The following is a 27,241-nucleotide window of genomic DNA, read 5'->3' as shown; positions in this document are numbered from 1 at the left end:
ACCAGTTTGGCTCCTCACCTGAATTAAGATGGTCTCATCAAAGAACTTTGCAGGAACCTCGTGAAAATTCTGGAAGAAGATCTGAGGCAGAGAGAATTGGGGTAGAGTGGACGATTTCTTCCACCACTTCACCCAAGCACCCGGTAAACCCGAAAGCTCAGAATAATGTGCTTCTTCCCACAACTTTACCCATTTCAATGGGTTTACGAGAACAGGTTGAGTATTCTTTTTTTTTTTTTTTTTTTTTTTTTGAGACGGAATCTCGCTGTGTCTCCCAGGCTGGAGTGCAGTGGCACGATCTCGGCTCACTGCAAGCTCCGCCCCCTGGGTTCACGCCATTCTCCCGACTCAGCCTCCCAAGTAGCTGGGACTACAGGCACCCGCTACCACGCCCGGCTAATTTTTTTGTATTTTTAGTAGAGATGGGGTTTCACCGTGTTAGCCAGGATAGTCTCGATCTCCTGACCTCGTGATCCACCCGCCTTGGCCTCCCAAAGTGCTGGGATTACAGGCTTGAGCCACCGCGCCCGGCCAGGTTGAGTATTTTAATCCAAATATCTGAAATCAAAAATGCTCCAAAATCTGAAACTTTCTGAGTGCCAACATGACCCTGAAAGGAAATGCTGACTGGAGCGTTCTGGGTTTTGGATTTTTATGTTACGAATGCTGAACCGGTACAATGCAAATATTCCAGATTCCCAAAAAAGTCTGAAATCCAAAACACTTCTGATACCATGCATTTTGGGTAAGGGATACTCAACTTGTGCCACTTCTCTCATGCTCCTCTAGAAGCAGAGGTCTCCCGGGCTGCTAGAGGGATTTCCCAGGTTTTTTTGTTTGTTTGTTTGTTTTTTTAGGGGGAGTCTTGCTCTGTTGCCCAGGTGGGAGTGTGGTGGTGCAATCTGAACTCACTGCAAGCTCCACCTCCTGGGTTCAAACGATTCTCCTGCCTCAGCCTCCTGAGTAGATGGGATTACAGGCACCTGCCACTGCGTGTGGCTATTTTTTGTCTTTTTACAAAAGAGACAGGGTTTCACCATATTGGTCAGGCTGGTCTTGAACTCCGGACCTCAGGTGATCCACTCACCACGGCCTCCCAAAGCTCTGGAATTACTGGCATGAGCCACCATGCCCAGTCTCCTGGAGGGTTTTCTGCCCAGAATGGGGAATGGTAGGAGATCCCTGGAGAACTCAGGACCCAGCTAGCTGCCTAGGATGGAGATTTGAGCCCACACCTCCTTCTAGATTGCCTTGCCAGTCCACTCTGTCCCTGCTCCCCGTGGCAGCTAGAAACTCCTTTCCCAAATGCAAACCTAGGCCTGTCACTCCGTTGCCGAAGTCCTCCATGGCTCCTGAGTAGTGTCCAGGATGGGACCCCAGCCCACACTGTAGGCTCCCCTCCAGCCAGTCTCCTCCAGCCACACCCATAGCTATAGTTCTGCTGTCAAGTCTGCGGCTTGCTTGGTTCTAGGCCTTTGAAAACACCATCCCTTTTTCCTGAATTATCTTTTCCCATCCCATCCGTCTTTCCCTGGTAAAATCTTCCTGCAGGGTTGCTGGAGCCCTTCTGAGTCCTCTCCGTCACCCCCAGCCTCATTACTCACTTACTCCTCCCAGCTTCCACTGTGCTTTTATCTTTTATTTGTTTATTTACTAATTAATTCAACAGGCATTTATGGAGCACCTACTGTACATCAGGCACAGTGCTACCATTTGGGGCTCCAGCAGCAATGGGACATACATGGTCTGGGTCTCTGCTTCAGACCTCCAGTAACAATGCTCCCAGACCTCTGCAAACCACGATCTGCTCCACTGTAATTGTTTATGGATTCATGAGCTGTGCCCCCACCAGCCCACCAGCTGCTCAGATGCAGGGCTCTGAGTTATCCTGTTCTGTATTTTCAGTGCTTGGCCCTCAGGAGACACTCAGTAAATGCTTGTGGAACAAACACATGATGACACCCTAGTCAAGGAGCAAGCTTGCAGGCTGCCCGCCCGGGATGCCCAGCCCTTGGCTGGCTCCTTGCCTGAGGTGCCCCGTTCAGCCCACCTCGTTAAAGAAAGGGTTGTTCCCCATCTTGATGCGTGTCTGGTGCTGCTGGCCTGCGATGGACACCTTCACCACTGGTTTGATGTTGTTGCCCATGAGCTGTCGGGCTTCAAACACCTTCACTCGAACCTAAGGGGAGAACACATGGGGAGCTGACGTTGAGGACCTTGGCCCCGCCTTCCCCAGCTGGGACACAATGTTCTGATAAGAAAACATTCTAGGCCAGGTGCAGTGAGTGGCTCATGCCTGTAATTCCAGCACTTTGGGAGGCCAAGGTGGGAGAATCGCTTGAGCCCAGGAGTTTGAGACCAGATTGACTGGGCAACATGGCAAAACCCCGTCTCTACAAAAAATTAGCTGGGCGTGGTGGTGCATGCCTGTCTGTAATCCCAGCTACTTGGGAGGCTGAGGTGGGAGGATACCTGAGCCCAGAGGTCTAGACTGCAGTGAGCTGTGATTGTGCCACTGCACTCCAGCTTGGGCAACTGAGCAAGACTCCGTCTCAAATAAAAAGAAGAAAGAAAGAAAGAAAAGGAAAGAAAAGAAAGGAAGGAAGGAAGGTAGAGAAAGAAGAGAGAGAGGGAAAGGAAGGAAGGAAAGAAGGAAGGAAGGAAGGAGAAAAGGAAGGAAGGAAGGAAAATAAAGGAAGAAAGGAAAGAAAAGAAAAAGAGAAAGAAGAGAGAAAGGAAAGAAGGAAGGAAGAAAGAAAAAAGAAGGAAGGAAGGAAGAAAGAAAGAAAAAAGAAAATAAAAGAGAAGAAAAAAAGAAAAGAAAAAAGAAAGAATAAATATTCTCTCCGTACCACAGTGGAGAGAGACAATCCACTGGGAGAAGGCTAGGAGGCAATGGACTTGGAAAGGCTTGGAGAGACAGGCTTGGGTTATCAAGGCCCAGGAAGCCGTTGTAAAAGGAATTGGATCTTGTGAGGAGGACACTGGGGCTTTTGAAGAAGGTGCTTGGCGTGATAAGAGTGACATCTTTGAAAGGCCATTTTGGTTGAAGAACGGACAGGAGAGAGCTGGAGGCTGGGGGTTCAGGAGAAGGCTTGTGATGTGGTCCAGGGAAGAGATGGTGGTGGCTCAGGCCAGGGAATGGACATGGTGGGGGGGAAATGGGAGCAGCTGGGTGACGTTAAGAGCTAGGACTTGGCTGGGTGCAGGAAGAGGAGCGGTCCAGGAGCCTCCCTGCCTCCTGGGCAAGGAGCAGGCCGGGGAGCAGGTAAAACCATGGCAGGAATGTTAGTCCACAGGCTAGAAGGTAGAGGGAAGTTGATAAGCCATGGGATGAGGGTTCCTGAATCCACACGGAAATGTGGGCCTTCCCACAGGTCCCCTCAGTCCCCAGCCTCTCCTGCACAGTTAATTTAACTTTCCCTGTGCCCTACTGCATTTTGCCAACCACCAAGGACTCTGAGAGGGCAGGATCCCTGTCATCTGCGCTGCTTCCCCAGCAGGTACCGGGGCCTGCCAATGCACAGCCAGCCCTCCTACTGCCTCACTGGAGCCCTGTGGCTTCAGCTACAGGCAGAAGTTTCCAGAATGGCCACGGGAGGAGCAGGGGATGTGGCAAGGATCTGAGGGCCTGAAGCTGGGTCTGAAGCTCTGCCCTTCTACCATGACCTTGGGGAGGGGTGAGGACGGCCTGGGAACACAGCAAGCAAGGGTGTCAAGTGGGTCACCTGAACTTGCAACCTGGAGGGTCCTCACCTGAAAGTGCTGAGGCTTTGAGGACAGAGCCCTGTGCGCGGTGGAGCCAGGGACCATCAGTTTCTGCCTGGCCGCCTCTCTTGCCGTTATGCCCAGGAGGTCTTCAGCTCCTAGAGGGACATAGTCCAGGGTGGGCTGAAAGGCCCGGGGCCCAGGAGGTTTGAGGCATTTTCCCCATTCCACCATTCTGTCCCCAGTGACCGTCTCCTGACTAAAAGCATGGCCAAGAGGCCCCAACAGGGACGCATGTCCTCTGCAGAACATTACCATGGGGCCCCCCCACCCTCAGGAATTGTGGATTCCTGGACCTCGATCCACACGCTGGGGCTGTTGGAGATGACCATCCTCATCTCTCTGCAGCCCCTTGGAGACTTACGTCTTGTATCTTATGGGTCTTATGTCTAGAGATGACAAATAGGCATATTGGGATGGCCTCAGCCAGATGTCTGGAGATCTGGCATCTAGACCCTGTAGCTTCCAGGGACCCTAGCCCAGTCACATTCCTTCTGTAGGCTTCAAGGGCTGGGTTTTGAAGGTCCCTAAGAAGCCATCCAGCTGTGCATGGAGAAAGGCAGGGTAAGCCCTTAAGGTTAAGCTCCAGGGAAGTACATACCTGTCTTCTCAATATCCCGGTGGCTCATGTGGGCCACCTGTAGGGTGACAGTACACTGCAAGACAAAGGCCGGGGAGCTGTAAGCCAGACCCCGCCATCCTAGGACACAGCACCCAAGCCCTGCACAGTCTGGCTGGGTTCACGCCTGGTCCTCCCGGTGGGGGCCGTGATGCTAGCCATGGGATGGGGCCACACCACAGGCATCTGCACAGTCTGGGTGGAGGGAGGTTATAAATGGGTGAGGAGAGAGCAATGGGTTACAGTGGAGAGGATGTTTGTAGATTAAAGCAGCCACATGGTGGTGATGGTGGCAGAAAAGGATGCAGGAGAGTGGGGAGGAGAGGGAGAGGTGACGAGCGCAGAACACAGATGCTAGCAGTTCTTCCCTGAGCCCAACATCTCATGAGCTCATGTGGGGCCCCTGCACACTCCTGCCTTTTAATTGAGCCCCTTTCTTCATGTGTTCCCATGACCCACCCAGCCTCCAGACTGTCACCAGGATGGCCCCTGAACACCCCAAGTGTCTAAATGATCAAAGTTAAATGGAGGCCGGGCGCGGTGGCTCAAGCCTGTAATCCCAGCACTTTGGGAGGCCGAGACGGGCGGATCACTAGGTCAGGAGATCGAGACCATCCTGGCTAACACGGTGAAACCCCGTCTCTACTAAAAAATACAAAAAACTAGCCGGGCAAGGTGGCGGGCGCCTGTAGTCCCAGCTACTCAGGAGGCTGAGACAGGAGAATGGCCCGAACCCGGGAGGCGGAGCTTGCAGTGAGCTGAGATCCGGCCACTGCACTCCAGCCTGGGCGACAGAGCGAGACTCCGTCTCAAAAAAAAAAAAAAAAAAAAAGTTAAATGGCAATTCACCAGCGTGGACCACAAGGCCCTTCACCTCTAGCTCTTGGTCGCCCACACAACCTCAGTTCTCCCACCTCCACGTGCCCCCCCCGCCCAGTGCCAACAGTGCAGCACACCTTCCCTCATCCTGCCTCCTGCTCCACCCACTTTATGCCCCTGCCTGGGCTGGTCTTCCACTCCTGTCCATTGGGGAAACTCATGCCTCTGCTTACAACTCAACTGACAGACTGAATGCGCCTTGGCTTACGATGGGATCACATCCTGATAAACTCATTGTAAGTCAACAATATCGTGTGTCCATCCATTGTAAGTCACAAACTGTCTGCATACAAATGGACAATGGTCAAACCACACATAAAATAAGACTCAGGGCCGGGCGCAGTGGCTCACGCCTGTAATCCCAGCACTTTGGGAGGCCGAGGTGGGCGAATCACAAGGTCAGGAGATCGAGACCACGGTGAAACCCCGTCTCTACTAAAAATACAAAAAATTAGCCGGGCGCGGTTGTGGGCGCCTGTAGTCCCAGCTACTCGGGAGGCTGAGGCAGGAGAATGGCGTGAACCCGGGAGGCGGAGCTTGCAGTGAGCCGAGATCGCGCCACTGCACTCCAGCCTGGGCGACAGAGCGAGACTCCGTCTCAAAAAAAAAAAAAAAAAAAAAAAAAGACTCAGATCCACATCTGCAGCAACCAGCCCGGGAAACCAACCTGTTATCTACAGTAACCAGCCCAGGAAGCCAGCCTGCTCCAAGTCAGACTTGTAGGAGGTCAGACTACTGTCTCTAGCAATAATCCAGGAAGCCAAGCAATAATGATCAGCTCCAAATGGCCAGGCCTTGATTAATAACTGGCAGCTGCCTTAATTTTTGTCCCCACTTCCAACTTAGGACCAACCAGAGAGAGCCAAACATGCCCCTCTAACCAATCACATGGGAGGCCCTGTTTCTAGCTAGCCTGCCTTGGGCTCCCCCGTAGCCTCCCATCAGGGCACATCTGCAGCCTTCCCTTCTGTCCACTGCGAAGCTCTCCCGCTCCCCTGGCTGCCTCTGAGTCTCTACCAAAACACAAATGATGATGAACGAGTCCCTTGCTAGCACAAGCTCTGAATAAACAGCCTTTGCTTGTTCTCATTTGGGTGCTCTTCCTACATTTCTGTATGTCTTAAACATCACCCCGTCTGTAAACTGTCCATGACCTCCTGAGACAAATCGTTCACTCCTTCCTGACCTCAGCCAGTGGCCTTGCTTTACTGAAGCTTGTCTCATGGGCGCTGGAGCGCCTGTCACTGTGAATGCAGCGTACTCCAACAGACCATGGGCTTCAGGCAATTTTGTACCACAGGGCCTAGCACAGTGGTTGACTCTCCACGGAAGGTGGTCAATTCATCTAAATAGGTGGGTTGTGGTGGGGGTAGATGATGGCAAGGGGGGTGGTCAGGAGAGGAAGGCGGTGTGATGGGGCCCCCCAGGCAGGAAGCCCTCTTGTGGTGTGGGCCGCTTCCCCAGCTGCCCCCATTCCTCCAGTCACCCTGCCTGGGCCTTCCTGGGCCTGACTCACATCTGTGGGCTTCATGGAATGGTTGAGCAGGGTCAGATCCTTCACAAAAAGGACCTTGCTTGGTTGTTTCCACAATGGCTTGAGCAGGACTGTGGCCAGGCCAATGAAGCTGGGGAGACAAGGAGCAGGTGTGAGATCCCGAGCCAGGGGAAAGGCGTCCTCCTCTCTCCCGGGCAGGGCTTTAGCTAGAGACGGTTTCCTCCCAGGGCTGTGCTGTCCTCAGAGAGAGGCTGGAGAAGAATGCAGTGGGGCTGGGGATCCACGACAGGGCACAGGGCTCCTGGCTCTGGGAACTGTCTTGGGGCTCCTAGGCAAGTAACAGTTGATTGGACCAGGGATGGACACCTGGCTAGAGCTGGGACAACAGGATTCTATGTCCTAGGAATTTTGACCTGGGATGTCATAGCCTCAGTCTCAGGGCATGTGAGTCTCAGCTGGGCTCTAGATGAGGCTGTGATAAGAAGCCGGGGTTGGGCAGAGAGAAGCAGAAATTTGAGCTACGTGGCTTCAGATGGACAGAGCTGCTGCTGGGTTCCCAAGTTCCTGTCCCAGCTGATTTGCAATCTTGCTCTGGCTACCCTTTCAGTACCCACCCCTCTTTTTTCTCTTTAGCTGGCTGGAGTGGGTTCCGGTCCTTCATGTGAATGAGTTGTGGATTAGAGACAAGGGTCACATAACCTGCTGCTGCGTTGGTCAGTAGTTAGGCCTCCTCCTGCCTCTCTCTGCCTCACCTTTCTTCCTTTTGTGAGCCCGTGTCCTGAAGGGTGACTTGCAGGAAGGAGTCATTTTCCAGGGGGCGGTTCCAGAGGTGCCAGATTAGGGTCTGTGGGGGGCATAGAGAGGTCAGCATCCTTCCTCTGCCCTTCCCTTCCCATCCCATGTTTCTAGGAAATGAGGAAAGATGTGGGGAACGGGCTAGCACTGCGTTTCTCTGAGACTGAGGAAACTCCCTCATGTCTAACTTCCTCAGGAGATGGCGCTTGCTATCTTTCGCCAAGCTGTGCACTTCCCTCATGTCTAACTTCCTCAGGAGATGGCGCTTGCTACCTTTCACCAAGCTGTGCACATCCCACTGGGCTTCTGTGACTTGAACCGCAGTATCGCGGGCACGCTGAGAATTAAGGGTTTGGGGACTAGGAATGGGGCGAGGGGCAACATGGAGTGATGGCAGATGAGAGGGAGTCATGCAAAGGGAGCCTTCACTCGGCTTCAGGCTTCTAGGAACGTCAAGATGGCCCAGCTGGACGAGTTGATAGGCCATAACATGGTCCATCCTCAGAGTGGGGGAGAAGTCCACGAACAGTCGTGGGCAGGTGTGGCCTTCACAGCCTTGTCGGGTCAGAGGCTACTACTCCCAGGCCAAGATGCCCAGCCTTGAGGAACACTTGTGAGGCTGCAGGTCCTCTCCCTAGACCTCCGAGCACCTGCCTGGGCCCCACCCTTGCCTCCTTGCTGTTGGGATTGTTATTTACTCTTCTGGGCTTGCCCTGGTGTCTACCTCATTCCACACGGGATCATTCCCTTCCACCACACGAGTTCTTTTCTTGACATCTGCAAAGAAACCAAGGGGCTGGCATTGATGGTAGGAAATATTTCAATGTCTGGGTCGGAGTGGAGTAAAGAGAACTAGGACACTCTAAGAAAACTTCAAGTCAACACTGGCGGGTGTGAAATGGCATCACTTCTTTCTTTCTTGTGGGGGTTCAACATTTCTTGATTTTATCACTGTGACAGATAATGCTATATGTTCATTTCATTTTCTTTCTTCGTTTCTCTTTTTCTTTTTTCTTTACTTTTGTGTGTGTGTGTGTGTGACATGAGGTCTTACTCTGTCACCCAGGCTGGAGTACAGTGGCATGATCTGGGCTCAATGCAACCTCTGTCTCCCAGGCTCAAGCCATCCTCCCACCTCCCAAGTAGCCTGGACTACATGCCACCATACCCGGCTAATTTTTGTATTTTTTGTAGAGACAGGGTTTTACCATGTCACCCAGGCTGGTCTCAAACTCCCGACTCAAGCTATCTGCCTGCCTCAGCCTCCCAAATTGTTGGGATTACAGGTGAAAGCCGCCACGCCTGGCCCATTTCATTTTCTTCCGGAGTTTTCAGTGTCTTGCAGCTAAGCGGGGCCGTGTGACTCACTCTGGCCAATGGGGTATGGATATGATATTTGCCACTGCCAGGTCTGGTTCTCAATTTCCATGAGATTCTTCATTCTCCTCTCTCCTCTCCCTATAGCCACCCTCGTGACCTGCTAACTTTGCAGCCACAAGGAGCACGTGGCTAGTCCCTAAACTACCATTTGTAGGAGCTACCCAGGAGAGCTGTCTGACCAGCACCATCCATGCAGGACTTGGTGTAAGCAAGAGGTAAACTTTCATCGTTAACCCACTGAAAATTAAGGTTTTATTTATTGCCAGAGCAAAGCCCAGTGTACCCTAACGAAGACATCCTGAAACATCCATAATGGGTAAAAGGCCCTCCAAGCAGTGGGAAGGGGAGCAGGTTAGTGGACAGCATATGAAGGAAGAGGCTGAGAAGGACAAAAGGAGTACAAAGTGTCAAACATAAACATACAATCAGAAGAATCTGTGGGTGAACCCAGGGTTCTGAGTTTTAGGCATCTTTGTGAGAGATATTTCTGGAATGAGAAAGATGGTGCCCATGAGTTGGTGGGGAAGATGGCTCAGAATCAGAGAAGAACTGGCAACCCCTCGCCTGGCTAACTGGAGAATTAGTCAAGCAGGGCAAATTCATCCTGAACTCGCACCGCCCCTCTTGAAACCTGCAGACTGAGGACATCAGCATGTATGACCCTGTGAGCCCAGAGTCCCAAATGTTCAATCTCTGAATATTGCTGTGTTCAACAAGCCTAGTTTCACAGAACAACAGCATAACATAAAATAAAGAAATTTCATTCTTCACTCACATCTCCTGTAGGAACTACTGTGTCCTCTTTTCTCTTGGTCTGGGTTTTCTCCCTACCAACTGTCCCTGTAAAACCTATTTGCCTGTATCCACCGTCCTGTATCTCCACCTACATACTTTCACCCTTTTTTCGTTTTTCTTTCTTTCTTTCGAGATGGCACTTCTTGATCTGTTGGCCAGGCTGGAGTGCAGTGGTGTGATCTTGGCTCACTGCAACCTCCGCCTCCCAGGTTCAAGCGATTCTTCCGCCTCAGTCTCTCAAGTAGCTGGGATTACAGGCACCTGCCACCACGCCCAGCTAGTTTTTATATTTTAATAGAGACGGGGTTTCACTGTGTTGACCAGGCTTGTCTCGAACTCCTGACCTCCAGTGATCTGCCCACCTCAGCCTCCCAAAGTGCTGGGATTACAACCGTGAGCCACCATGCCCCATCCTTTCACCCTTTATTCTTTTCTTTCCTTTTAGCTGCCAGATCTTTGATATCTAAATATACCTAACATCTCTCTCATTTTCTCTCACAAATTCTTTCATCCTTTTCTTTCCCTTCCTTCTTGGGGTTCTATTCTCTTAACTAAAAAAAAAAAAAAAAAAAAAAAAAAAATGGAGATAGTAAAACTTGCTTCATCTACAAAAAAAAAATGGAGATGATAAAATTTGCTTCATCTACCTCTGGAATTGCTGTGAGCAGCAGACATCATTGTACATATGAAAAGGCTTTGTCAGCTGGGTGCCATGGCTCACACCTGTAATCTCAGCACTTTGGGAGGCCCAGGTGGGTGGATCCCTGAGGTCAGGAGTTCGAGACCAGCCTGACCAATATGGTGAAACCCCGTGTCCACCAAAATGACAATAATTAGCCGGGTGTGGTGGCATGCGCTTGTAGTCCCAGCTACTTCGGAGGCTGAGGCAGGGGAATTGCTTGAACCTGGGAGGCAGAGGTTGCAGTGAGCCAAGATCACACCACTGCACTCTAGCCTGGGTAACAGAGTGACAGTCTGTCTCAAAAAAAAAACAAAAAAAAAAAACGCTTTGTCAGTTGTAAAGCTCATGCAAACGGAACTAATATGATCAAGCAGTTATTACTAGAAGTTATACTAAGGGCTATACACATATTATCTTTTTAAACCCCCATATCAATCTGAGGAAGCAGGGACTTTCTCTTTAAGCCTTAGTTTACGGCGCAGCTCTAGGTCATGGAAGAAGGTCCAGAAGCACTCGTCCTCTCTTTTTTCCATATCCATTCCCTAGCAAAAGTAGGAGGCAGAGAAGTCATAATCAAACGACAGCAATAAGTTTTGAGAGAGCTGGGCAATGTCTACTTCACTTTGTGTTATACAGGGCATCTTTTACGTAGTACGGTGCCCTACACCTCTTTTTTCACTGAATGCATGTTGCCTCTGGGGGCTTCTCTCTCCCATGTGGACTCAAGGAGGCTCTCACCTCTGAAGTCGATGGACATGCAGGGCCTGGGTAGTGGAGCTAGCGGTGGGTCAATCTTGGCCGACTGCACAACAAGCCGCAGCATCTCGGAGACCTACTCTCTTCCCTCGTTCCCTCCGCAGTGCCACAGCTTCCTTTTTGGAGCTCCTCAGTCCGAGGCTCTTCCCAGGGATCCTGGGGTGAGTGGAGCCCCACTTCCTGTCTGTTGCTTGGCAACAGAGAGGATGTCACAAAGGTGGGCGGTTCTCGGTTCTGGTGAGGAATTAATGGGAAAGAGGGGGGAAGAGGAACAGTATGGGTGTCACCCAGTATAGGTGACTGGGCCTGTAGAAACAAAATCATCTGGCTGCTTTCACCTCCTCTTTTCTCTTTTCTCCTATTCTGCTTTTTTTTTTTTTTTTTTTTTTTTTGAGATGGAGTCTTGCTCTTGTTGCCCAGGCTGGAGTGCAATGGTGCGATTTCAGCTCACCACAACCTCTGCCTCCCGAGTTCAAGCGATTCTCCTGCCTCAGCCTCCCGAGTGGCTGGGACTACACGCATGCGCCACCACACCCAGCTAATTTTGTAATTTTAGTAGAGATGGGGTTTCTCTATGTTGGTCAGGTTGGTCTGGAATTCTCGAACTCAGGTGATCTGCCCGCCCCGGCCTCCCATACTGCTGGGATTACAGGCGTGAGCCACCAAGTCTGGCCCTTTTTTTTTTTTTTTCCCACCCCACACCTGCCCTCCTTGCTGTCCTTTTGATTTCAAGGTCAGACGTAAGGTTGATGTTTTCTCCTTGTACAAGCAAGTTGTCTGGAGTGAATCATTGCCAAAGTCACACAATTTAGATGAGAAAATAAGAAAACAGTGAAGCGACCTGAGAAAAGGGATAGGAAAATCAAGGACTATTTCTGTGAGGTCTCAGCGAAAGTTCTTCTTAACGTGGAAGCCTCCTTTTTACTAAGAAAAACCTAAGTTTACATATGAGACCCTCTTTGACAAAAGGAAATTAGCTTTTGAATGAATGAGCTCCTATGGAAGGTCGAGGAAGCCCATGCAGTTTTGAAGTGGCTGTCTTTATGGCTGTCAGAGCCTCTGAGCATTAAGGTGGAGCTGGGGCATTTACTGTTATTCTCCACAGCAAGGTTTTTTAGGTTTTAGGGTTGAACGTTGTATAAATTACATCTTATTTAATAGTTAGAAGGAAAACTAATGAATATCTAAAAGCTGGGAGCAGTGGCTCATGCCTGTAATCCCAGCACTTTAGGAGGCCGAGGTGGGTGGATCACGAGGTCAGGAGATGGAGACCATCCTGGCTAACACAGTGAAACCCTGTCTCTCCTAAAAATACAAAAAAATTATCCGGGCGTGGTGGCACACGCCTGTAGTCTCAGCTACTCGGGAGGCTGAGGCAGGAGAATCGCTTGAACCCTGGAGGCGGAGGTTGCAGTGAGCCGAGATCACGCCACTGCACTCCAGCCTGGCCGACAGAGAGAGACCCCGTCTCAACAACAACAACAACAAAACAAAACAAAACAAAAAATCAAACTCATTAATAAGCCAAGAAACGGGATAAGATACCATTTATCACCTCTTAAATTGGCAAAGAATGAATCTCGGCTCGGCGATCTCGGCTCACCGATCTCTGCCTCCCGGGTTTAAGTGATTCTCCTACCTCAGCCTCCCGAGTAGCTGGGATTACAGGCATGGGCCACCACACGTGGCTAATTTTTGCATTTTTAGTAGAGACAGGGTTTCGCCATTTTGGCCAGGCTGGTCTTGAACTCCTGAACTTGTGATCCATCCGCCTCAGCCTCCCAAAGTGCTGGGATTACAGGTGTGAGCCACCACACCTGGCCATTTTTAAAAATTTAATTAATTAATTTTTTTAAAAAAATAGAAACGAAGTCTGACTGTTCTGTGCAGGCTGGTCTTGAACTCTTGGTCTCAAGCGATCCTCCCACCTGGGCCTCCCAACGTGCTGGGATGATAGGCATGAGCCACAGCTCCCGGGTGAGATTTATCATCTTGAACCATGACTCTTGCTCTCTCAGTCAGTCAACCAAATAACCAATTATTGATCAGTCATCATTTGAACAATTACCTATGTCCTGGGCTCTATGTTCTCTGGAGGATACAAAGGTTAATTTCCCTGACTTTGAGGATCTACTGTCTCTACACAAAAACACATAGGAAAGTTAACCACACAAAGCGATCTAGGGTCAGTAACAAAATTCTATTTTTTTTTTGAGACATGGTCTCACTCCGTCGTCCAGGCTGGAGTTCCGTGGCGCGACCATGGCTCATGGCAGCCTGGACCTCCTAGACTCAAGTGATCCTCCCACCTCAGCCTCCCGAGTAGCTGGGACTACAGGCATACATCACTATCACACATGCCTAATTTCTAAAATTTTTTGTAGATACAGAGGTCTCATCATATTGGCCAGGCTCATCTCAAATTCCTGAGCTCAAGAGATCCTCCCGCCTAGGCCTCCCAAAGCGCTGGGATTACAGGCGTGAGCCACACAGGTACATTCTTAATGAGGAAATTCAGGGGACTGCCCTGGTGGAGGTGGACAGTTGGGTGCTCGACCGCCCAGAGGGCACAAAGGACCAACACGATGGGGGTGGCGAGAACTGGGGCCGTAGAAGCCAGCCTCGTCCTCCGCCCTCGCTTTCCCTACTGAAAATGCGCGAGGGGGACACTCCAGCCCAGGTGCTGACTTTCTGCTTCGGACACGCTCTCGCGCTCTCGGCGCTCCTCTTCCGGACTGAGGCGCCGGGGCTTTATCCGTTCCGGGCTTTGCCGCTCACCGCCTCTCCCTTCCCAGGCCGTGAGCCTCTTCCGCGTTTTACTCGGTGCCCGCAGCGCCGGGGCGTGGAGGCGTTGACGCGCACGCGCTGAGGGATCTGGCCCGGGCCGAGCGCGCGGCCGTAAGAGCGCGGGTGAGAGCTGCGTTGGCTTCGAGGGGAGTGGCGGGCCGTGGGGTTCGCGGCCCTGGTTGGGACGGCCGGGGGTCTCGGCGAGGGCTTCAGGGCTCTCGGGGCGTGCGGGGGCCCGGGCTAGGGCCGGCTGCCGGGGCTGGTCGGGCGGGTTGGGCCGGGGGCGGGCGGGGGCCGCGTCTGGGCCTCGGTGACGCGGACGCCGAGCCGTGCCCCAGGGAGCGGGAGGCGGGAGGCGGCGGGCGGCGGCGGGCGGCGGCGGGCGGCGGGCGGGGGCCAGGAGGCTCCTCCTCGTCGCGAACTCTGCATGACCTTGGCCAAGTCGCTTCAGTTCCCCGAGCTGGCGACCTCGTCTGTAAAATGCGAGTCATGGCCCTGTCTCCTCGATGGAGGCTCAGTGGCAGGAACGCCTGCGGGGCCGCCGGGGTCCGGGGCGGTTTGCTGGGGACGCCTCGCCGGGGGTGCGGGCGAAAGGGCTTCCACGGGGACCATTTTGTCACAGGCTTTGTGGGGGGAGCTCTCCTTTTCGTATAAACTCTGGAATATTACGAAGTACCGACAGAACTTTTGTTTCACGCGGTACGAGGGACTCGAAGGACATGGAGCCCTAGCTGGGATTCGCTTTTTTGAGGCCCGCGTTGCCCTGCCCTTTAGCGGTGCCCACGCTCCTGCTGCGGACCGGGCTCGGTTGGCATCGTCGGTAGAGGATGATGTGAAGCGACAGAGAACCTTAGCTTTCGACAAACTCACGTTTGTGATTTCCCGTTTGCCAGAACTCTTCCTGCCCACCTAGGAAGTTGTGCTGGCCAAGCAGGTGTAGTGTCTGTCCACGCCAGGTCTTTCTGAACCTCGGGGTCGGTGAGCTCTCCCGTTAGCGAATTTCAGTTCGCTAGAGGTTGAGTATGGGACAACTCATGGCACCTCGTTTTTCTTTTTTTTTTTTTCCTTTTTTTTTGGTGTTGGTGTGGGATTCCACGAACCCTCCCCACCAGAGGTCTGCTGTGAAATGGATACTCAACAGGAATGATAGTAGGTTACAAAAGTAAGCATGTTCGATGGTGTAGATTGGGAGAAATTCAGAATATTGGAATTGACCTAAACTGAAACTTCTCACTGCAGGTGACTAGCATGCAGATACCCTTGCTCTGACTTTCTGCCCCTCCACTGACATGGCCCACCGGGGTGGGGAGAGGGACTTCCAGACTTCAGCTCGACGCATGGGCACCTCGCTGCTCTTCCAGCTTTCAGTGCACGAACGGGAGCTGGACCTGGTTTTTCTGGATCATAGCTATGCCAAGCCTTGGAGTGCCCACCCAGATGCCAGTAGTGCCCGCCCCACCCGCATGCTCTTTGTCACTCCCCGGCGGCAGCACGAAAGTACCATGTGAGTTTGGGCTTCTGAGGGCTGCTGCTGCCATCACTGGGCAGTGATCAGATGGGAATTTAGAGAGGATTTTCTCAGGATTGACTGGGGGAGATTGTATGAGGCGTTTGGATGTTAAATTCAGGCATCTCTTAAGCAGCATAAGGATAGCAGGCTTGAATGTGGATATCTGTATGAGACAGCTAACAAGAATTAGGAAAGCAAGACATGGAAATGAAAAGCAGACGACCTATTCCACTTAGATAATAGGATGTGTGGAAAGGGGAAAATCGCAGAGGGTTATTTAACTGGTGAAGAAAAAGACTGAAAAGTTGATTTTAAAACATTACCACACAGGATACGACTCCTTATCACATTAGTCCAGTGCTCTGGGTTGCTTGACAGTGGCAACAATAGCCTTTTTATAGTAATGCATTTTGCTTTTCTTGGCTTCACACAGGAAGGTTAGAAGCCAGTTCCCAAGACATTGCTTTTTCTCTTCCCTTGTTACAGAGCTGCTATCCATGGGTTAATCTAAACCCTTCTTATGTCTAATGGTATTTTCACCCAGCCTATGTTATAGGGTAAGGAAGTTTCATAAATTGACTACCTGATGTGTGATACAGTTACATTTGGTCTAAATAAACCTGTTTGCCAATTCTTTCGCACTTTAAGGCACTCTAATTATGTTTCAAGATGTGTTGATATATTCTGTTATGGTGATCAAAGGAGGACTTTTGGAGAAGAGTTTTTTCTGTTTTTTTTTTTTTTTTTTTTTTTTTTTTGAGACGGAGCCTCGCTCTGTTGCCCAGGCTGGAGTGCAGTGGCCGGATCTCAGCTCACTGGAAGCTCCGCCTCCCGGGTTTACGCCATTCTCCTGCCTCAGCCTCCTGAGTAGCTGGGACTACAGGCGCCCGCCACCTCGCCTGGCTAGTTTTTTTGTGTTTTTTAGTAGAGATGGGGTTTCACCGTATTAGCCAGGATAGTCTCGATCTCCTGACCTCGTGATCCGCCCGTCTCGGCCTCCCAAAGTGCTGGGATTACAGGCGTGAGCCACCGTGCCCGGCCTTCTGTTTGTTTTTGATCTGACCTAATGTTTAATCTTTCCTTAAGCACTGGTTTCAATTTTGTGGGGCTTCTTTAGAGTCCCCCCTCCTGGAATTGAGCCCTTGTAGAGGCTTCTTTAGAGTCCCCCCTCCTGGAATTGAGCCTTAATGACCTGAGGAGTTAGAGATATCACGATGTGTGTGTGGTTTTTTTTTTTTTTTTTTTTTTTTTTTTGAGACAGAGTCTTGCTCTGTTGCCCAGGCTGGAGTGCAGTGGTGTGATCTCGGCTCACTGCAACCTCCACCTCCTGGGTTCAAGCGATTCTCCTGCCTCAGCCTCCTGAGTAGCTGGGACTACAGGCATGTGCCACCATGCCTGGCTAATTTTTGTATTTTTGGTAGAGACAGGGTTTAACCCACCATGTTAGCCAGGCTGGTCTCGAACTCCTGACCTCAGGCAGTCCACCCGCCTCAGCCTCCCAAAGTGCTGGGATTACAGGCATGAGCCACCGCGCCTGACCCACTACGTGTGTTTTAAACATGTGCAGAATAGTGTTTTTTATTTCATTTCCCAATGACTTTTTAATTTTGTTGCCTTTTTTTGGTTGTACATGAGATAAAATCTGTAACTTTAGGCAATAATTTAGCATAATCCTGATGCCTCTGGCCTAGGGCGTAACTGAAAAGCTCCTTTAAATAGTAGTTGAAATCTTTTCATTTTTGGCTGCATATTAGCTTCTTGCTGACATTAAAACTCCTGTGGCCACATCTCATGACATTTTCTTTTTTTTTTTTTTTTTTTTTTTGAGACGGAGTCTAGCTCTGTCGCCCAGGCTGGAGTGCCGTGGCCGGATCTCAGCTCACTGCAAGCTCTGCCTTCCGGGTTCACGCCATTCTCCTGCCTCAGCCTCCCGAGTAGCTGGGACTACAGGCGCCCGCCACCTTGCCCGGCTAGTGTTTTGTATTTTTTTTTTTTAGTAGAGATGGGGTTTCACTGGGTTAGCCAGGATGGTCTCGATTTTCTGACCTCGTGATCCGCCCGTCTCGGCCTCCCAAAGTGCTGGGATTACAGGCTTGAGCCACTGCGCCAGGCGACATTTTCTTAAAGTGAGATTCTGTGGACTTGGTTCTTTTGGTACTTAGAAAATTGTTTCCTTTTATAATCTCTGTCTCCAAATATAGACCCTGAAAATGAGAATTCGGCATGCTTTAAGAACTCTTTTAGGCCAGCGTGGCCAGAATATAATAGCAGTAGGGGTATAAGTGGGAGGTAGGGAGAAGTTGGCAGAGGTTACCTCGTGAAGGAATTTGATACTAAGAGTGGTGAGAAGCCATTGAAGGATCTTAAGCTAGAGATTCAATTTATACTTTAAAAAGATCATTTTGGATTTTTTGTTGAGTATGTTGTAGTGCAGGAGTAGAACTTATAGGATCAGCTGCAGGCTGCCATTGCAATGGACTGAGATGGGCCAGAAATCATGATATCTTGTATCGGGCAGGAACAGTACAAATGGAGAAATACAGATGACTTCGAGATGTATTTCATAGGTAGAGTGAATAGGTTAATAGGATCTGCAATAGTGAATTGGAAAGAAGAGCAAGAACCAGGGTTAAAGGAAAAGGTAAAATTAGGATGACAGATTTCTGGCTTGAGCAATTGGGTGGTGCCATGAGTTAGGGAAAACTGGGGGAGGATAGGTTTGTGATGGTGAAATCAAGAGTTCTCTTTTAGGTACACGTATCCAAGTACCTAGCTCAATGTCTGGCCTAGAGAAGATTATCAGCTCTTTTGCCCACCACCAAATCTAGCTGCACGTGATTTCATTTCGTTTCATAATGATGTAATTATTTCAGTCATTGGAAATGGATGCAGTAAGGTCACTGAGGTCAAAAAGTTAACATAAAGTTTGGCAGATAGCCACTAGACCAGTTTGTTTGGCATAGTATTTGGGGTGACAAAGTTGGTGCAATATATCATAAAGTGGGAAGGACGCTTGGGGCACTAGTATTTCTTTTTTTCTTTCTTTCTTTTTTTTTTTTTTTGAGTCAGAGTCTCACTGTGTTACCCAGGCTGGAGTGCAATGGCACAATCTTGGCTCACTGCAACCTCTGCCTCCCAAGTTCAAGCAGTTCTCCTGCCTCAGCCTCCCAGGTAGCTGGGATTATAGGCACCCGCCACCACGCCTGGCCAATTTTTGTATTTTTGTTAGAGACAGAGTTTCCCCATGTTGGTCAGGCTCGTCTTGAACTCCTGACTTTAAGCAATCCACCTGCCTTGGCCTCCCAAAGTGCTGGAATTACAGGCATGAGCCACCATGCCTGGCTGGATTTCATTTTAAAATATGAAAGACCTTTAGATGTTCATTTATATTTGTTTCTGTTCTAGGCTCTGTACAAAATGAGCTAAATAGCTAAGGTATGTGCATTCCAGGTCATCTGTCTTAGGTAATCATACAGAAGGAAATCATAGACTTTACAGCATATATTAATAACTACCAGTTGACTTGCTATTGAAAGGGAAAGTTTGTATGAATTTAAAACCCTAGACCAGCACTGTTTAACAGAACTCTCTGTAATAATAGGAATCTTCTATACCTGGGATATCCAGTATGGTAACTGCCACCACATGTATCTATTGAACACTTGAAATGTGGCTAATGTCGCTGCGGAACTGAATTTTTTATTTTTTCATATTTTTGAGACGGAGTTTTGCTCTGTCACCCAGCCTGCAGTGTAGTGGTGCGATCTTGGCTCACTGTAACCTCCGCCCCCTGGGTTCAAGCAATTCTGCCACAGTCTCCCAAGTACCTGGGACTACAGGTGCTTGCTGCCACACCCAGCTAATTTTTTGTTGTTTAGTAGAGATGGGGTTTCACCATGTTGCCCAGGCTGGTTGCAAAGTCCTGAGCTCAGGCAATCCGCACGCCTCTGCCTCCCAGAGTGCTGGGATTACAGGCGTGAGCCACCGTGCCCGGCCTTTTTTTTTTTTTTTTTTTTGAGACGGAGTCTCACTGTGTTGCCCAGGCTGGAGTGCAGTGGTGCGATCTCAGCTCACTGCAACCTCTGCCTCCTGAGTTCACACCATTCTCCTGCCTCAGCCTCCCAAGTAGCTGGGACTACAGGCACGTGCCACCACACCCAGCTATTTTTTGTATTTTTAGTAGAGATGGGGTTCTACCATGTTGGCCAAGCTTGTCTCGAACTCCTGACCTCAGGTGATCCACCCGCCTTGGCCTCCCAAAATGTTGGGGTTACAGGCGCAAGCCTCTGTGCCCAGCCTGAATATTTAATTCTATTTAAAATTTTTTTTTTTTTTTTTTTTTTTTTTTGGGCCGAGGTCTCTGTCACCCAGACTGGAGTGAGTGCAGTGGTGTGATCTTGGCTCACTGCAACCTCCGCCTCCCAGGCTCAGTTGATCCTCCCACCTCAGCCTCCCATGTGGCTGGGACCACAAGCTAATTTCCGTATTTTTGCACTATGTTGCCCACACTGTTGAATTTGTGGGCTCAAGCGTTCTGGCCACCTTGGCCTCCCAAAGTGCTGGGATTACAAGCCTGAGCCCTTGTGCCCAGTAATTTCTTTTTTTTTTTTTTTTGAGACAGAGTCTCACTCTGTTGCCCTGGCTGGAGTGCAGTGGCGCAGTCTCACTGCAAGCTCACCTTCTGGGTTCACACCATTCTCCTGCCTCAGTGTCCCGAGTAGCTGGGACTACAGGTGCCCGCCACCACGCCTGGCTAATTTTTTGTATTTTTAGTAGAGATGGAGTTTCACTGTTAGCCAGGATGGTCTTGATCTGACCTCGTGATCCGTCTGCCTCAGTTTAAGTAATCGTATGTAGCTTGTAACTACTGTATTGGACAGTATCTAGGCAATCATCTTGTTAGCCACTTCTCTCCATTTGTACTGTTCTCGTCCCTAAACAAGCTATCATGATTTCTGGCCTATCTCAGTCAACTGCAGTGGCTGCCTCGCTGGTCTTCTAATTCCACTCCTGAGCTGTAGCCTACTAAACAAAAATTGAAAGTGATTTTTTAAAAATATTAGTTTGAGGCCGGGCGTGGTGGCTCACGCCTGTAATCCTAGCACTTTGGGAGGCTGAGATGGGTAGATCACGAGGTCAGGAGATCGAGACCATCCTGGCAAACACGGTGAAACCCCGTCTCTATTAAAAATACAAAAAACTAGCCGAGCGAGGTGGCAGGTGCCTGTGGTCCCAGCTACTTGGTAGGCTGAGGCAGGAGAATTGCTTGAACATGGGAGGCGGAGCTTGCAGTGAGCCGAGATCGCGCCACTGCACTCCAGCCTGGTTGACAGAGCGAGACTCCGTCTCAAAAAAAAAAAAAAAAAAAAATTAGTTTGAGAGTCAAATCAACTTGCTTATGGAATATATTGTCCTTTTTTTTTTTTTTTTTTTGAGACTGGGTCTTGCTCTGTCACCCAGACTGGAGTGCAGTGACATGATCACAGCTGACTGTAGCCTCAACCTCCTGGGCTCAAGCAAGCCATCCTCCCACCTCAGCTTCCTGAGTGGCTGGGACTGCAGGCACACACCACCATGCCTGTCTAATTTTTGTGTTTGTTGTAGAGACGGGGTTTTGCCATGTTGCCAAATTGGTCTTGAACTCTTGGGCTTAAGCAGTCTTGCCTCAGCCTCCCAAAGTGCTGGGATTACAAGTATGAATCACTGTGCCTAGCTATATTTGTCATTTATTTATTTATTTTTTGAGACCAGCTCACTCCTGGGCTTAAGTGATCCTCCTGCTTCAGCCTTCCAAAGTGCTGGGATTACAGGTGTGAATTGCTGTGCCTGGCCGTATTTATTATTTATTTATTTATTTATTTATTTATTTATTTATTTATTTTTGAGACCAGGTCTTGCTCTGTCACCCAGGCTGGAGTGCAGTGATGCAATCATGGCTCACTGCAGCCTTGACTTCCCAGGTGCCAACAGTCCTCCCACCTTAGCCTCCTTAGTGCTGGGATCACAGGCATGTGCCACATGCCCAGCTAATTTTTGTATTTTTGGTAGAGACAGGGTTTCCTCATGTTGCCCAGGCTGGTCTTGAACTTCTGAGTTCAAGCGATCCACCTGCCTCGGCTTCACAAAGTGGTGGTATTACAGGTGTGAGCCACTGCACCTGGCCCATATTTATCTTTAAAAAAAAAAAAGATGTTTATCATTTTTTATATAGACTCATTGAAAAAATGACTTTGTGTTCTTCCAGTACATACCATCGTGTCTGAGAAGGCAGAGATCTAGACAAGTGTGGGAAAGATGACTTTGGATCAAAATTTTCTTGTGGATATAATGTGCTTATACATAATTTAAAGCTGACTGTATTAAAGATACATTTTTTGTCAACCAGATGATTGTTAAATACCTGTGAAGTATGTGTGGCCCGGTCCTATTTCCTCACCTGTTTACAGTGAATCAGATGTGCCAATAGATGTGGAGACGGTCATGTCAACGCCTATGCCACTCTATGACAATCAGAAGGCACGCAGCGTGATGAATGAGTGTGAACGGCATGTCATCTTTGCCAGGACTGATGCAGATGCCCCTCCTCCACCAGAGGACTGGGAGGAGCATGTCAACAGGTAGGCTGCTCATCAGGAGGATGGTCACTGCCCTGTAATTATTTCGTATCATCTTCATTGAAATAACACTTATTAGGACCTTATTTCATTTGCAGCAACACAAGTCAGAGTGTTCTCCAAAGTCTCACATTATAACTCTCAGTTCACCATGCTGTGTGTGAGCTTCTTGAGAGCAGGGCTTACATCTCAGCCATCTTTGCATACTTCACACTAGGACGTTGTCTGGCACACAGTAGGTATATAATGTTTGTTGGATAAATAAGTGAATTAAATTTGATAGATATGATTAGCTCTGTAGTAGCTTCTGTTGTTTAAGTTATGATATAGGGGTTACCCAAACTACAAAAAAATGAAATGTACATTTGTAAGGTATTGTGTTTAAATGGTTTATAACTAGGATGATGAAAGTTGTGAAGTCACATGAAAAGCTAACAGATGTTTGAGTGGCTTTTAAAAATAGATTTGCAGGCTATGGAGGGCACACTGAAGCCTGTTTTCATGAGTATATTGGCTAGTTTTGTTCCCAAGCTTTCTACTGCCCCAGGGGACTCAGTACTCCTCTCCTGGTCATTTGTCCCTGTTCATTTGGTAAACATTTACCTAATCACGTAATATCTTTTTGGGAATATTTATATGCCATACAATTCAGCTATTTAATGTGTACAGTCATTGGTTTTTAGTATAGTCAGAGTTGTATATTCATCACCACTATCAATTTGATAAACATTTTCATCATCCCAGAAAGAAACCTCATACCCATAAACAGTCACTCCCCATTTCCTCCTAGCTTCTCTGGTCTCTAGGAAGCACTAATTGACCTTTGTCTCTATAGATTTGCCTATTCTGAACATTTCATGTAAACGGAATCATGCAATATGTGGTCTTTTCCTACTGGCTTCTTTCACCCCGCATAATATTTTCAAGGTTCATCCATGTGGTTGTGTGTATCAGCACTTCATTCTTTTTATTGCCAAATGATATTACATTGTATGGATAGCCCACATTTTATTTATTAATCAGTTGATGGATATTTAGGTTATTTTCATTTTTTGGCAATTGTGAATAATGCTGTTATGAACATTTGCATACAAGTTTTTGTGTGGATCTAAGTTTTTAATTCTCTTAGCTATATACCTGGGAGTGGACTTGTTGGGTCATATGATACCTCTGTATTTAACCTTTGAGGAATTGCCAGACTGTTTTCCAAATTGGCTATACCATTTTACATTCCTACCAGCAGTGTATGAGGGTTCTAGTTTCTCCACATCCTTGACAACACTTACTGATTTTCTTCTTTTTAAAAAAAATTATAACCGTTCTACTGGGTATAAAGTGGGATCTCATTGTGGTTTCAACTTACATTTTGTTGATGGCTTTTTGTCTGTGTATCCATATATCTACTATATATAAGGAAATGTTACTTCTTATATCAGGAGTTGGTAGGTGGTAACTTTCCACAATTTCAGAGAACCCTTATTTTCTAATGTAGAGAGAGAAAGAGGGGTAGAAAGTTTGAGGTGATTGACATGATTACTGAAGCTGGTTGGAAGTTGGAAATGAGATTGAACAGGTGTGCTTGTGTGATCAAAACAGCAGCTGTTGAGGGAGGAGCAGTTCTGCACCTTGGTTGAAAAAAGCTTGTGAAGAACATGGTTGGGGTCTTGCATTGGAATTAATTTAGTGCCTTAAGAAGCTCTTTTCTCACACCTGTAATCCTAGCACTTTGGGAGGCTGAGGTGGGTGGATCACCTGAGGTCGGGAGTTCAAAACCAGCCTGACCAACATGGACGAACTCTGTCTCTGCTAAAAATACAAAAGTAGCCGGGTGTGGTGGCGCATCATGCCTGTAATTCCAGCTACTTGGGAGGCTGAGGCAGGAGAATTGCTTGAACCTGGGAGGCGGAGGTTGTGGTGAGCTGAGATCACGCCATTGCATTCCAGCCTGGGCAACAAGAGTGAAACACCGTCTCAAAAAAAAAAGAAACTCTTTTGAGCGTCAGATAAAGAAGAAAACTAAACTGCTATGAATGAAGATCAACTACTGGAATATTGTTAGAGTCAGTATATTCAGCAAAAGGATTTATCAGTTTTTACAGTTAAAAATAGAAATAACAACGATGGTAATAACAAAAAGGAGCCAGCATTTGTTGAGTGCTTTCTAGGTGCCAGACATTGTATCAGGCTCTTCAAATGCATTGTCTCTTAGTCCTCCCATCATCTCTGCTTGGAGGTATAACCCCCTTCATCTCTGCTTAACAGGATGAAGAAACTGAGCTCAGAGTGTTTAAGAAACCTTAATTAGGAAGTGATGGAGAAGGAGTTTGTTCAAACCAAGCAGTCTGACTCCAGAACCCAGTGTTCTCAACCACCATACCCTCTGCCTTAATTAAGGGCAGTAAGAAGAGATTAAGACCAGTTAGTGGTGGCTGAACAAGGTGGCCTCGTATGGTTATGTATCCCTTTGTGGTATTTTCCACTACCTTTTCCTTTGCAATTTTGCAAAGTACATAGGAGAACTGTGTGATTTTTTTTTTTTTTTTTGTCGTCATTTCATCCATGGTTATGATTAAGAGGTTTTTGTGGACAATTCATACTTACCAAAGTCATTAGAGACTTAATAATACTATAAATACCAGTTTTGTTTTTTTTTTTTTTTTGAGGCAGGGTCTCACTCTGTCACCCAGACTGCAGTGCAGTGGCACAATCTCAGCTCACTGCAAGCCTCAACCTCCAGGACTCAGGTGATTCTCACAGGTGGGAACCTTAGCCTCCCAAGTAGCTGGGACTACAGGAGTACGTCACTATTTCTGGCTAATTTTTGTAGCTTTTGTAGAGATTGGGTTTCGCCATGCTGCCTAGGCTGGTCTCAAACTCCTGGCTCAAGTGATCTGCCCACCTTGGCCTCCCAAAGTGCTGGGATTATAGGTGTGAGCCACTGCACTTGGCCGAGTTTCTTAATTTATAAGGAGAGATATAACTGCAAAGCATAAGAGACACTGGGGTGGTCTGGCCAGAGTGTCTGTTCTCAGCTGGAAAGTCTGGAAAACTATTTTATTTCAGAAGTGAATAGATGAGTGGAGAGTCTACACAGGAGGCACAGCAGAATAGCTGGAAGTACACATCTTTCCTCTAGGCAAGGTGGGTCCACAGAGTAGGCCAGGGTGCACTTTCTCCTGCCTGTCCTTTAGAGAAGCACTGACGGATTCTTATCTTTGGCTTTTCTTTCTCCAGTTTCCTTGTGGACCACCATCCTTCTGTTACGACATTGCCACAGATTGATGTAATTCATTAAAGCTCAGTTGATCCTAGATTATTTGTTTTCTTAGTGTCTGATGAGATTTTGGAGGCCTTCTCTCATTGGCCGCAGTCTTACAAACCGTCTCTTTTGGTTGTAACTTTTGTATATAGCCGATTTTATTATTTAATGATCACTTACTAGCTTCAGTTTCAGAGATCACCATTTTATGACCCTGTCCCTGAGTCCGTAGCCTGTTTGGAGCTTGCAGTTCCTTCTGCTCTGATTATAATCATTGTGTTGCCATTCTTTCCCTGACTTGATTGTTAAATTGCTGCTTCCTTTCTTCTTGTATAAAGTCATGTAAAATTAGTTTCCCACATCAAGAGCTCCATGAACGGTGTAGGTCGGCTCCCTGGAACTCTGGAGTTTTTTCCCGGAGAGTTTACTAATCGCTCTTTGTCTGTAGAGGCAGAAACTTAATTTCCTTGTTAAGAGCTTTTTTCCTCCCTCTTTAATGATTTCAGTAGATACTGTCTTCAAATAACTTTATGTATATAGGCCAGGCACAGTAGCTCTCGCCTGTAATCCCAGCACTTTGGGGGGCTGAGGCGGGAGGATCATTTGAGGTCAGGAGTTTGAGACCAGCCTGACCAACATAGTGAAACCCTGTCTCTACTAAAAATAATAAAAATTAGCTGGGCGTGGTGGCGAATGCCTGTAATCTCAGCCACTTGGGAGGCTGAGACAGGAGAATCTCTTGAACCTGGAAGGCAGAGGTTGCAGTGAGCCTAGATCGTGCCACTGCACTCCAGCCTGGGCAACAGAGCGAGACTCCCATCTCAAAAAAAAAAAAAAGAAGCATGCTCCTCCCTTCCCTGCCCCCGACTCTGGCTTTCTTTATTAATGATTGATATTTTGTGAAACGGTTTAAATATTGCTACCTTATTTAATTGTCTGTATTAGGGGTTGTCTGTGACCGTGGGCTGATTTAAATTTGATCCATTGCTTGTTTTTGTGTGGAATGGTTTTTACATTTTTAAATGGTTGCAAAAAAACTTAATACTGTTTCATGATACGTGAAATTAAAATTTCAGTGTGCGCAAACTTTTATTGGGATACAGTCATATTCATTAGGTATTATCCATGGCCACTTTTGCACTAAAACCACAAAGTTGAATAGTGGCAGAAACCATATGGCCTGCAAACCCTAGAACATTTCTGTCCAGCCTCTTATAGAAAAAATGAGCTGCCTGGGTCATGTTCTTGTGTCTGCGTGCCATGGCATGTGACTTAGAGGACCTTTGAAAATAATTGCTATTTGCTGGCATAGTGATGTAGTCCTGAAGATGTTGGGCCAGCTTTTTTTTTTTTTTTCCTCCAGATGTTTGTCAAATGCCGTTTCATTAGTTGCATAGCTTTTGAAAGATATTTAATAAAATTCTCCTAACACATGATACTTCTCAGCATTGCTCAAATGGATTTTAGGACATTTCCAACATTTCAGCGAAAGAATGTAGTATCCAAAAGCAGACTTTCTTATCTTAGAAATCAGAACTTCTGAATTCCAGCCAGAAACACCCCATTTTCCTTTTCTGAACTTTCTTTAATTATATATTCAATATTGTATGTATCTGTATAAATCTTAGGTTGGATGTTTGAAATTTTAAGTCCAAGGTCTTTGAGTTATCCTCCCTCCTTCCCCTCCCCCACCCTCTTTCTTTCCCCTTCCTTCATTCCTTCCCTTCTCCTAGTGTTTAGACAAAGAATTTTATAATCTGAAAAAGGAAAGTATGACTGTTGAGTTTATCTGATGTCCTTTGTGTCTCCTTGTTTGACTTCTGGTTAAAAAAAAAAAAGTCCTTTAGATATTTTAATGTTGAATTAATTAGTCTCCTTTGAAACAGTATCCAAAATTTGAAA

The 27,241-nt window shown here is 48.0% G+C and overlaps 2 protein-coding genes across 50 annotated transcripts in view; one reads left to right on the top strand and one right to left on the bottom strand.

Annotated features, from left to right (window-relative positions):
* The window catches only part of FER1L5 (fer-1 like family member 5), a 64,830-nt gene extending 53,494 nt beyond the window's left edge, over positions 1 to 11,336 (bottom strand). The window contains exons 1-8 of the mRNA XM_028832154.2: positions 11,152 to 11,336; positions 8,281 to 8,333; positions 7,514 to 7,605; positions 6,783 to 6,891; positions 4,370 to 4,424; positions 3,757 to 3,866; positions 2,051 to 2,179; positions 19 to 81 (exon numbers count right to left, since the gene is read on the bottom strand). Of these exons, the coding sequence (XP_028687987.2) occupies positions 19 to 81; positions 2,051 to 2,179; positions 3,757 to 3,866; positions 4,370 to 4,424; positions 6,783 to 6,891; positions 7,514 to 7,605; positions 8,281 to 8,333; positions 11,152 to 11,236 (696 nt within the window). The 5' untranslated portion in view covers positions 11,237 to 11,336. The remainder of the gene's footprint in view (positions 1 to 18; positions 82 to 2,050; positions 2,180 to 3,756; positions 3,867 to 4,369; positions 4,425 to 6,782; positions 6,892 to 7,513; positions 7,606 to 8,280; positions 8,334 to 11,151) is intronic.
* Positions 11,337 to 13,983: 2,647 nt separating this feature from the next.
* The window catches only part of KANSL3 (KAT8 regulatory NSL complex subunit 3), an 88,132-nt gene continuing 74,874 nt past the window's right edge, over positions 13,984 to 27,241 (top strand). For 27 of the 49 annotated variants that reach the window (XR_013402426.1, XR_013402425.1, XR_013402417.1 and 24 more), the window contains exons 1-3: positions 14,047 to 14,079; positions 15,196 to 15,460; positions 21,913 to 22,083. Coding sequence is in view for 13 of the 49 variants with exons in the window: in XM_077958460.1 (XP_077814586.1) it covers positions 15,246 to 15,460; positions 21,913 to 22,083 (386 nt within the window). In the remaining 36 variants the exon portion in view is untranslated. 49 annotated transcript variants of the gene reach the window in all.

The sequence above is a fragment of the Macaca mulatta genome, chromosome 13 (assembly GCF_049350105.2).
Source record: "Macaca mulatta isolate MMU2019108-1 chromosome 13, T2T-MMU8v2.0, whole genome shotgun sequence".
Taxonomy (NCBI): Eukaryota; Metazoa; Chordata; class Mammalia; order Primates; family Cercopithecidae; genus Macaca; species Macaca mulatta.
This window is presented reverse-complemented; position numbering and strand designations above follow the sequence as displayed.